This window comes from Cottoperca gobio, unplaced genomic scaffold, assembly GCF_900634415.1.
Source record: "Cottoperca gobio unplaced genomic scaffold, fCotGob3.1 fCotGob3_242arrow_ctg1, whole genome shotgun sequence".
NCBI lineage: Eukaryota > Metazoa > Chordata > Actinopteri > Perciformes > Bovichtidae > Cottoperca > Cottoperca gobio.
In genome coordinates, this window is record NW_021166867.1 from 100,071 (window position 1) to 112,508 (window position 12,438).

General features: G+C 40.7%; 1 protein-coding gene across 1 annotated transcript; it reads left to right on the plus strand.

Annotated features, from left to right (window-relative positions):
- The first annotated feature begins 422 nt into the window (after positions 1 to 422).
- inhbab (inhibin subunit beta Ab) lies at positions 423 to 10,558 on the plus strand. Its single transcript, XM_029426824.1, has 2 exons — positions 423 to 840; positions 9,080 to 10,558. Exons 1-2 carry the CDS (start codon positions 423 to 425, stop codon positions 9,856 to 9,858), a joined length of 1,197 nt encoding a protein of 398 aa, XP_029282684.1. The 3' UTR covers positions 9,859 to 10,558.
- Positions 10,559 to 12,438: the final 1,880 nt, after the last annotated feature.

Sequence of the window (12,438 nt, forward strand, 5' to 3'; positions counted from 1 at the left end):
GTGGTGTGTGTGTGTGAATCACAGGGAATACCTCTGTGTATGGAGGGAGGGATTAAACAGACAGAGAGGTATAATTACAGTAACAGAGCAGAGAGGGAGAGTAGAGTGACCCTGCACACGGTGTTCATTCAGCTCAGACCACCAAACCATCAGGACCACCAGAGCAATCAGGAATATCAGAGCCATCAGGGTCAAATACATCAAGACCGGATACATTAGCACTGGGCCTGCAAACCAAGGAGATTCAAAGACCTGCTGCTCTTTGAACTTTGACAGATTTTTAACTTCCCTGTCAGCTGCTGAATTCTTTTTTTAATTTCTGTTCAAACATCAGAGAAACTCCATTGACCCTACTGATATTGTCTCTACTGTGAGATTCTCCTGTCAGTATTGAAGCTTCAGTGTCAGTCAGAGAGCCCATCATGTCCTCTCTGTTTTCTTTGTTCTTCTTCGTGGCCATCGGTCTTCTCATCGACGCCTCTTCGACGGTCTCTCCAGCTCCAGAGGTCAACATGGCGAATCGGCTCCATGAGGGGGCGCCATCCCCGGACTGTCCGTCCTGCGCTCTGCCTCAGATGAGGAGAAACTCGTCTTCGTTGGGAGGACAGAGCGACATGGTGGAGGCGGTGAAACTTCACATTCTCAATATGCTGCACCTGAGCACTCGGCCCAACTTGACTCAGCCTGTCCCTCGCGCCGCATTGCTCAACGCCATCAAGAAGCTCCACGTCGGCCGCGTGGCTGGAGACGGCAGTGTGGACATCCTAGAGGAGGGCCGGGGCTTTGGGGCCCCATCACTAATTGAACCACCATCTGAAATCATTACTTTTGCAGAGCCAGGTGAGTCTGACAACCAATCAGAAATGTTAGCGTTAGTTAAAGTTTCACTAACTAGGAGTTCAGCATAGAGTATCAGTTAACAGATTAGAGTTAGAAAGTTAAGAAGTTAAAAAGTTAGAAAGTTAGAAAGTTAAATGTTAGATTTAGTTAAAGTTTCACTAACGAGGAGTTCAGCACAGAGTATAAATTAACAGATTACAGAGTTACAAAGTTAAGGAGTTAAAGATTTAAAAAGTTACAGAGTTACAGTTACAGAGTTAAAGTTGAAAACTTACATAGTTACAGTTAAAAAGTAAAAAGATTACAGTAAAAAAGTTGTAGAGTTACATAGTTAAAAAAGTAAAACAGTTACAATTAAAAAGTTATACAGTTACAGAGTTACTGTTTAAAAAGGTACAAAGTTACAGAGTGAAAGAGTTACAGTTAAAAGTAAAAAAAGTTACAGAGTTTCAGAGTTCAATAAAGGCAGTACACTCAGACCCGACTGTGGTTTTCTGACCATCAGCTGCATTAGAGAAGTCTGTCTGTCTATGTGCTCTGTTATCAGCTCATTCACAAAAATACGAAGAGTTTGTTTACTGATTTCCACACTCAGACAGACTGATTATATTGATTTTACTCAGACTGTCTGTCTATATTTATGTTTGGATGAAATGATGAGCTGCACTGACAGAAAAAGGTTATTAGAAATGATCCAAAGATCAAGTCGAGTTTATTGTTCTGTCTTCTGAGTGAGAGTTAATCTCCATTCATTAATCCATTCATTTATTCTTTCAGCCCTTAATTCATTCATTCATTCATTGCTGTAACCTTAGAACCTGCTGGTGTCCACCAGCGGTGAAAGAGGCGGTCAAGCTGCAAAGGGATGCCATTCGGGCTTGGTTGGCCTTGGGGGGTTCTGAAGCCAAAAGGGCTGCGGTGGTCAAAGCAAAAAACCCGGGGGTGGGAGGATTTCGGGGAGACTTTGGAGAAGGACTTTCGATTGGCTTCAAAGAAGTTCTGGCAAACCGTCAGACGACTCAGGAAGGGAAAGCAGGGTTTGGCTCAGACTGAGTTCTGCAGGGAGCAGAACTGCTGACCCAGACTGGGGATATTATCGAGCTGTGAAAAGAGCAATTTGAGGAACTCCTGAACCCGACCAACACGTCCTCTGTGGAGGAGGCAGAGTTAGAAGACTCGGGGGAAGACTAACCATATCCCTGGCAGAGGATGCTGAGGTAGACATAAAGCTGGTCAGCGACAAGGTGCCAGGGCTGGATAAGATTATCCTGGAGAGGCTGAAGGCTCTGGACTTTGTTGTCAGTGAGGTTTGGAGGTCGGGGACCGGGTGGTGGTTCTCATTTTTTTTAAAGGGGACCGGAGGGTGGTAACACACTGCTTAGCGTCACCAGGAAAGTTTATTCCAGGGTGCTGAAAGGAGGCTTAACTTCAGGACGAGCAGTGTGTGTCTGTTTGGGGGGTCATGGGAGTTTGCCCATCCAGTCTACATGTGTTTTGTGGACATGGACAAAGCTTACAACCGTGTCCCCCGGGGAGTCCTGTGGGGGGTATTGCAGGTGGATGGAGGGCCACCCGGTCCTTGTATAACAAAGTAAAAGCTGTGTCCATGTACTTGGCACAAAGTTAAACACGTCTCCAGCGGGTGTCGGCCCCCATGGTCGTCCCTTTGTGGACAGGATCTCAGGGTGTCGTCGGGGGGGAGGAGGGGGTCTGGTTTTGGGACCTCAGAATTGCGTCTCTGCTTTTTGAAGATGATGTGTTATGGTGGTTTCATCAGAGGGAGACCTGCAGCATGCAATGAGGTTGTTTGCAGCCAAGTGGGAAGGAGTTGGGATGAGAGATGCTCTCTGGCTGAAAACAGAGGATTACTCCTCCGGTTTGGGATTGAGTTACTGTTAGGGAGTTCAAGTGTGTCGGGGTATTGTTCACTAGTGAGGGTAAAATGGAGCGTGAGATGAATAAGTAGTTTGGTACAAGTAGTGATGCATCCTACTTTATGATCCTCATTACAACAGTCCGATTCGATCGGACTGTTGTAATGAGGAGAAGATACAAGTGGACAAAATTACTTTCCTTCGCAGGGTGGCTGGTTTCAGCCTTAGAGATTGGATGAGGAGCGCAGACATCCAAAGTTAGTCCAGAGTAGAGCTGCTGCTCCTTCATTTTCAATGGAGTCATTTGAGGAGGTTAAATCAAATCAAATCAAATTTATTTGTATAGCCCAATATCACAAATGACACATTTGTCTCAGTGGGCTTTACAGACTGTACAGCATATGACACCCTCTGTACTTAGACCCTCTGATCTCGCACCGCACAAGGAAAAACTCCCTAAAAAGAGACTCACAATTAAAGGGGGAAAAATTTAAAAAACCTCAGAGAGAGACTGAGGAGGGATCCCCCTCGCAAGATGGACAGACGTGCAATAGATGACGTGTGTATAGGATAAACAACATAGTACAAATACACCATCCATGTGACAGAAATGATGGTGTGATAAAAAAAGATGAATCCAGCATGATGTCAAAAAGGCTTCCCGGTGTCTCAAATAAATAAGAAAACAAAAATATATTAACAGGACCAGGGCAGCAGGCGCAGCCATGATTCATGATCCAGACATAAACTTTAACAGTGGCAACCTGCCACATGAGAGACACAGATGCTGAGTTAATAACAAACATTTACATAAATGCATACAGATAGAGAGGGAGAGGAGGGGAGAGGGAGAGGAGGGAAGATGAGGAGAGAGGAAGAGAAGGAGAGAGGTGTAAGTCCCCCGGCAGTCTAAGCCTATAGCAGCATAACTAGGGACTGGTCCAAGGCAAGCCTGAGCCAGCCTTAACTATAAGCTTCATCAAAAAGGAAATTCTTTAGCCTGCTCTTAAATGTGGAGAGGGTGTCTGCCTCCCGAACACAAACTGGGAGCTGGTTCCACTGGAGAGGAGCTTGATAGCTGAAAGCTCTGGCTCCCATTGTACTCTTAGAGACTCTAGTACAGGGGTCGGGAACCTATGGCTCGCGAGCCATATATGGCTCTTCCGATAACGCAATATGGCTCGCAGACAATTTTGAGCTGACATTTAACATGATTAACAAGTAATAAATAATTATATTGTGTCATTTTAAAGTAAAACATTCAACAGCAGATTTGTTTTTAGTTCTCCCCTCTCCTTTCCACCACTCTGTCTCTGGCTGTAGGTTAAGGTGTGTTCACACGTGCGTGCGTAGGGGACGGATTGCTGAGCAGTTCAAATTTTCAAGTTCAATTTAAATTTCTGAGCTGCAAAGTCGGCAAATGCACTCAGTTTATCAGCAGAATGCTGTTGGGAACACAGCAGTGGAGATGGTTTGTCAGTGTTTGGAAACATGTAGTGACCAAAGTTTCCTTGCTGCATCCGTGTCTCCCACAGGCATCTCGGCTTAGAAAGCTCTCACTGCATCATACATGTCCGTGATCACACGGCCCTGAAGCTGCAGGTTTAACAGTGAGATGCTTCGTTATGTCGCACAAACAGGTCAGCTCACATCGCCACTTTCGTCCCAGAGATATGTGGTGTGTTTCCCTTTGCTTTCCATAAACTTTCATTCCATTCACATATTTAGTTACTTCTTCAAATGTGTTTTCCCGTGGTTGTGCCATGCATTGATTTAATTACCAAAACCGGCGGGCCAGTTATGACAGACATATGATATTTTCTCGCGGGCCGGATATAATTGCCTTGAGTTTGACACCCGTGCAGTAAACACTGAAACGTGCACATAAATGAGATAAATAACGTAAGCGTTTAGTTTATTTAATAAAAGAGCACCTGTTCAATGAAACACTGATACCGCTATTAGTACTCAGAGACGTGTTATTCTTAAAAAATGCACGCATAAAGTTGCATTCAAATGTATTAAATATATGGCTGTCAAGGAAATGCATAAAAAAATATTTGGCTTTTATGGCTCTCCCAGCCAAAAAAGTTCCCGACCCCTGCTCGAGGAACTACAAGTAACAATGCTTTCTGCGAGCGCAATGCTCTAGTTGGGTTATAAGGTACTATGAGATCTTTAAAATAAGCTGCAGCCTGACCATTAATTGCTTTGTAAGGTAGGTAGGTACTTTATTCATCCCATGGGAAATGTATGCATCTAGTAGCTTAAAAGACATTATACATTATATAATTATTTAACATTACACAGGAGTAACATGAGCCTGTTTCCTAGTTCTTGTCAATACACGTACCGCAGCATTTTGGATCAACTGAAGAATATTAGTGGACATTTTGGGACAACCTGATAATAATGAGTTGCGGTAATCCAGCCTTGAAGTAACAAATGCATGGACTAGTTTTTCTGCATCATTTTGAGGATGTTATTTTTGCAATGTTACGTAAATGAAAGAAGGCAGTCCTTGAGATTTGTTTTATGTGGGAGTTAAAAGACAGATCCTGATCAAAGATAACGCTAAGATTCCTTAAGGTAGTGTTGGAGGCCAAATTAATGCCATCCAGAGCTTCTATGTCATTAGAAAATGCGTTTCGGAGGCGTTTAGGGCCAAGTATAATAACTTCAGTTTTGTCTGTGTTTAACATCAAGAAGTTGCAGGACATCCAAGTTTTTATGTCCTTAAGGCTTGAAGTTTAGCCAATTGATTGGTTTCATCTGGTTTAATTGATAGATATAATTGGGTATCATCCGCATAACAATGAAAGTTTATAGAGTGGTTCCTTATAATATTGCCCAAAGGAAGCATATATGAGGTGAATAGAATAGGTCCAAGTACAGAACCCTGCGGAACTCCAAGACTGACTTTGGCTGTCATGGAGGATTCATCGTTAACAGATACAAATTGAGATCGCTCAGATAAATAGGACTTGAACCAGCTTAGTGCGGTTCCTTTTATGCCAAAACAATGTTCCAGTCTCTGTAGTAGAATATCATGATCAACAGTGTCGAAAGCAGCACTGAGGTCTAACAAGACAAGAACAGAGACAAGTCCTTTGTCTGATGCCATTAGAAGGTAATTGGTAACTTTCACCACTGCCGTCTCTGTGCTATGATGAACTCTAAATCCAGATTGAAAAACCTCAAATAAACTATTATTATGTAAAAAATCACACAACTGTTTTGCAACTGCTTTCTCAAGGATCTTAGCGAGAAAGGGAAGGTTAGATATCGGCCTATAGTTGGCTAAAACCTCTGGATCAAGACTAGGCTTTTTAAGAAGTGGTTTATTACAGCTTCTTTAAAGGATTGTGGTACGTAGCCAGATAATAGAGACAGGTTGATCATATTTAATAACGAGGTGTTAATTAAGGGTAAAACTTCTTTAAACACTTTAGTTGGAATCGGGTCTAAAAGACAGGTTGATGCTTAGACGATAAGATTGTTGAAGTTAGTTGGTTAAGGTTGATTGGAGTAAAACAGTCTAGATATATTTCAGGAGTTACAAATGATTTTAAGGTTCCGGCGGTTGAAGTGAAGTCATTACTGATTGAGGGCAGGAGGAGATTAATTTAGTCTCTAATAATTATAATGTTATGGTTAAAGAAGCTCATGAAGTCGTCACTACTGAGAGATATAGGAATAGAAGACTCTGTAGAGCTGCGGCTCTCTGTCAGCCTCAGTGCTGAACAGAAACCTGGGGTTGTTCTTATGTTCTTCTATTAAGGAAGAGTAATAAGCTGCTCTGCATTACGGAGAGCCTTCTTATACGTTTTAAGATGATCTAACCAGACTAAACGAGATTCTTCCAATTTAGTGGAACGCCATTTACTTTCAAGATTTCTCGACTTTTGTTTTAGTTTGCGGATTTGTAAATTAAGCCATGGAGCTTTCTTTTTCTGTTTTATGATCTTCTTCTTTAGAGGAGCGACAGAGTCGAGTGTTATTCGCAGTGAGGCTGCAGCGCTATCAACAAGAGGACTAATTTGGGAGGGACTAAAGTTAGCATTGGAGTCCTCCATTATATTGATATTGAGTCCTGGTGTTGAATTAAGTGCTGATGGAATCACTTCCTTAAATTTAGTCACAGCACTTTCAGATAAACATCGAGCGTAGGATGTTCTGCCTGCTGGCTTGTAGTCCAGTAATAGGACTTCAAAAGTTATTAAAATGTTCTGATAAAAGAGGATTATGTGGACACACTGATACACTTTCAGTTTCAACACCATATCCCAGAACAAGGTCCAGAGTGTGGTTTAAACAGTGAGTTGTTCATGTACATTTTGACTGAACCCAATTGAATCTAATATTGAGATAAATGCATTATTAAGGCTGTCACTATCAACATCCACATGAATATTACACCTACAATAATTACTTTATCTGCTTTAAGGACTAAATTTGATAAAAGTTCTGAGAATTCAGATAGAACTTCAGAATACGGACCAGGATGGCGGTACACAGTAACAAATAAAACTGGCTTTATTGTTTTCCATGTTGGGTTTGAGAGCGTAAGAACAAAGCTTTCAAAAGAGTTATAGTTTAGTTTAGGTTTAGGATTGATCAAGAGGTTTGAGTCTCGAGGAACATGAGTATTAATATGACCAGGTGGAGTGGATTCATTTAGACATATTCTTCATGTCTCAGCTTTCAGTGAGACAAAATAAATCAATCTTATTATCTGATATGAGATCATTTAAATCCAGCTTTAGATGAGAAAGATCTGATGTTTAAGAGCCCACATTTAATTTTGCAGCGGTGGTGTTTATTTTAATTAGGTTTTCATGTATAACTCCTCTTCTGTTTACCATTGATTATATTAATTTCAGTGGTCGTGGGGCAGACACAGTCACTATGCGGATTTGAGTGGGTGACTGCCCGGAAGCTTGTAACAGCAGGTTTCCTACTGATTTCTCATTATTATTCAGCAGATTTCTGATAGTGAAGACAACATGGAGGAGGAAGAGGAAGCACTCAGTAACACCTGACATGATTTAATACAGAACATTTATTTTTAATGTAAACAGTCTGCAATCGCATTTTCACTTCAAGGCACGACTTACTTAGAACCGTTATTATATATTAAAATACTACTTCAGGAATATTAAAATAACAACTGTACCGCAGCAACAACTTCTGAGCTGTCAGAAATCAAATCATCCGTTTGACGTCGTGTTGATTGATTATTATTATTATTATTGATTATTTTTCAAACTGAACGTCATTGTGACTGGAGATCAGTCTCTTGTTCTGTAACAAGACAAACTGAATTAGACTTTTGACACATTTACTTCTCAGACTCCTCAGTGGTTCATTAGGAGAATAAATCCAGTTTAACAGAGTCAGACCTCAAAGCGACTCCTCATCTGAGCCGTGTTTAAAAAGAGAGAATAAAAATGTTAAAAAATATACAAAGACATTTATAAAACATATTTTGAAAAAGTCCTCCTCTAATATTGGTTGGTTTTTATCACAATGCTTTTCCATTAATTTATAAGCCGGGTTGGTCACAGGAAGAGATTTCAACATAAGAGTCTGTTGGTTATGTTACAGTTGTTTTTTTAAGAGTTGTGTTTATGACGTTAACTGACTTGTTTGCTTCCATAAATGTACAGAATGTCTTTGTGCTATAAATAGTCTTTAATTAAAAATGTCCCTCAAAGGCTCACCGAAATAAGAGGACAGTAACGAGGGGGGGGGGGCATACCGAGTGGTCTCAGGCCGTAAATAATCTCTCCATTCAAACAAATCTGGGCCTCAGTAATTATGCAGCAGGAAACAAAGAGCGTGTGTGTGTGTGTCTGTGTGTGTCCTTGTTACCAACATTCCCTGAAACCAGGCTTTTCTTTTTTTAGTGTCTCCACTCATATTGGGTATATTTAGAGGCAGCGGCTCCATTCATGCTTTTACTGTTAATGACATTTTCTTTGTTCATTCATTCAAATGACAGGAAGACAAAAAGCGGGGGGGCTGTTCAGACAGCAGGGTCACGGTTTCTTCAGACAAAAACCAGCAGGTCCAAAACTGTTTTTCTTACGATGTTCTCTTCAAATTATCTTTTCATTTCAGTGAAATGTTTCTCTGTAGAGTTAGAATAAAATAGCTTCTCAGTGAGTGACAAAGAAAACCTGAATATCTTTATTTTCTCTGTTGAAAATCAAAAGGTTACATTTTGTTAACTTTATTTTACAGCGTGGTGTTACACAATGTCTTTGTTTTTATCGACTGAACATTAATGTTTTTGCTGATCTGTTCATACTGATGGATTTGGGTAATTCTTGCTAACATGCTAACTGTGCCTTCTTTGGCAGGAGCCTCTCTGAACACGGTGACCTTTGACATCTCAAAGGAGGGCGGCGGATCGTTGGTGGTGGAACAGGCGAATGTCTGGATCTTCCTGAAGATGTCAAAGGGAATCCGAGTGAAAGGCAAAGTGGCGCTGCGGCTTCATCACGCGGATGATGAGAAAGAGGACTGTGTTTCAGAGAAAATGGTGGACACTCGTCGCAGCGGCTGGCACACCCTCGCCGTCTCCCGCAGTGTACAGACTCTGCTGGATGGCGGCAGCAGCTTACTCGGGCTGCGGGTTTCCTGCCCGCTGTGCACCGAGGCTGGAGCCTCGCCCATTCTGATGCCTGCGGTCGGCGAGCAAGCGGGCGGGCGAGATCAGTCTCACCGACCATTCCTCATGGTGGTGTTGCGAGCTGGAGAAGAGGCAACTCAGCGACGAGTCAAACGAGGTCTGGAATGCGACGGGAAAATACGCGTCTGCTGCAAACGACAGTTTTACGTGAACTTCAAAGATATCGGTTGGAACGACTGGATTATCGCTCCATCCGGTTACCATGCCAACTACTGCCAGGGCGACTGTCCAAACCACATGGCGAGCTTTAGCGGCTCGTCCCTGTCCTTCCACTCTACCGTTATCAATCATTATCGTATGAGGGGCTATAGCCCGTTTCAAAACATCAAGTCGTGCTGTGTTCCCACGAGGCTGCGCGCTATGTCCATGCTGTACTACAATGAAGAGCAGAAGATCATCAAGAAAGACATCCAGAACATGATCGTGGAGGAGTGCGGCTGCTCATAAACTGATGGAAATACTGCAACAAATATCAGTATTTGTGTTTAGTGACGAAGCATCATATTTCTTATTGGGAAAGACTCTTTTCCACATTGGAACGACCTGAAAATACTATGCAACAGCTCCTGCAAAGTTTATCTGTCTACATTTATATGTGTGGTTTATTGTTTGTCTATTGTTTTCTATTGTCAAAGTTCAAACTGTTTAAAAATGTTTTTGACATACTTGAAAGAATAATGTTCAACCGGCTGCTGGAGCCAAACAATATTATTATTATTATTAATATAATAATAATTATTATTATTATTATAAAAAAAAAATGTTTTATATTCCATGCTAACTGTTCTCCTTTAGATTGGGAAGAAAGCCAAAGACAGTCGACACAGAAGATGAAAGTTTGGTTCAAAGTACAAACAAGCAATTAATGAATTGATTAGTTAATTAACTAAACGATGTGTCAGTTGACGAGCTGTTAATAAATTAACTAGATGATGTGTCAGTTAATAAGCTGTCAATAAATGAATGAGACAATGTGTCAGTTAACAAGCTGTGAGTTAATTAACGAGACTAACAAGCTGTCAATAAATTAACAAGACGATTTGTCAGTTAACGAGCTGTGAATATTTTTTGTATAAATTATTTAACTGGTGAAACAAAAACACAAAACATTTTCATTGCTTTATTGTGTAAAGAAGAAATGTTGTTGTCAACTTTTAATAATTTATTTGAATTTTTGCCAATTTTTTAGCTTCATCATTAAACAATGGTGTTTGTCAACCTTTAACAATCATCTCATTATTTAGTAGAAACAGAGCGGATCACATTAAACTAACTTTAACATTCCTCTTCTCAGAGGACGAGAGACATCAATACAAACTGTACATTCAGAACGACTTTAAGTGTATCTCCTTTATTACATTAAGTCATCACTTGATGCTGTTTCTGAATGTGAAACCAGGTTCAGATTCAGTGTTTTAGGTCCTTAGATATTTGATGATCCAGACTGTCGGCCTCTCTGCCTCCTCTTCAGGTGAATGTTCTCCGCTCTGCTTTCACACTTTCACAGAGAGAGCGATGTAGAAACCTGACACTTGACTCTTTATTTGCTGGTTCAAACTGGCTCCTCCATTTCCTCCTCCTCCGCTCTGCCATTGGATGTTGGTCAAGTTCAATCTTGCAGGTCGAAGGGAAGCAGGGCCTTTTGGCATAGCAATGCTCTGTTGTTTGCTGACCTACAAACTCATCGCTGAGTCGACGAGTTGATTTAAGAAACACAAAGACGGCTGCTGAGGCAAACACAAAGCACTCTGGACTGGACCACATCGCATCAACACGTCCTGAAAACAGCCTAAAATACAACTCAACATAACTCAAATAAAATGTTTCAAACTCCTTTGTCATCCCCAACTCCATCAACAAAAGACACAATAATAATAGAAGGACACAGATAAACAGAGTATCACCTTTACAAAAAGTATAACCCACATAGAACTGTAAACCAGTGAGTTATTGTGATGAAGGATTAATTAATTAATGTAAAGGATTAACTTCCACCTTCAGCCTCACAACAAACACGAAAAAGCCATTGAAACAACAAGGCTAATATCAATATTATTCAGAATTCAAGGATAATATATGCCATTATGCACAACAAATGCAGTTTTAGCTTAGTGCATAATGCTAATCATGACAAAGAAACCCAACAGAAACACTGTTGTGCGTTCCTGTATCAGGAGAAACGTAAACAGCGGCAACAAGAACAATGATGAATTCTCTCGGCTGATAAAAAGGCTGACATCTTTAAGGTTAAATATATGTATATATTTATATGTAAAATTAAAAGTATATCAATATTTTATTTTTTAAATACCATGGATTTTGTCAATACCGTATATCCCGACATCCCTATTGTGGGAACACTCTAGGTTCAAAGGTTTGTTTCTGGTTTCTGCATTTTAAAACCAAATGTCTGTTGAAGCCTAAACCTTAGAGCAGAGGTCTTCAACAGGGGGTCCGCAACCCCTAGGAGGTCCGCAGAGGTACTGCAAGGGGATCATTACATTTTTATATTTCCAATTTTTTTTTTTTTACCAATTTGTTTTCCACAAATTTAAATGTCTTTAAATAAACATTAACATGAATCTGACATTTTGTAGCGAACTGCAAGAAAGCGGCAATCCAAACGTGAAATACCCGTCTTAAAGCTCTTACATATAACTGGCTAATGTGTACATATATACTCCAGAAAGCTAAACAATTTTAAAATGGTAATATCCCAGAATTAATGTTTTTAATGTGGGATCATGTCCAAGGGAACGTTCTTCCATTGTGTTTTGGGAGTGTACCAGATAAGAAACGTTTTTGGGAGAGGTTAAATGTTGACAAGAGATTCTATCCATGCAGTTAGCATGGAGCCCCCAGGCGTCTTGTGTTAGGGTGTTACCCCACAATAACACAACATCAGGAATAAAGAACAAATCTTTTTAAAATCTTGTCTGCACAGGCAACACGTCTGATAGCACTTCATGGAGAAATGTAACATTCCAAGTATTGGTAAATGGCTAAAAGAACTGTCTGCCTGTGTCT

What these genes read in the sequence shown, in the direction of transcription:
- inhbab (XM_029426824.1), top strand. Translation starts at nt 423, where the DNA reads ATGTCCTCTCTGTTTTCTTTGTTCTTCTTCGTGGCCATCGGTCTTCTC. An exon ending in CATTACTTTTGCAGAGCCAG is followed by an intron (nt 841 to 9,079) that starts GTGAGTCTGACA and finishes CTTCTTTGGCAG; the next exon opens with GAGCCTCTCTGAACACGGTG.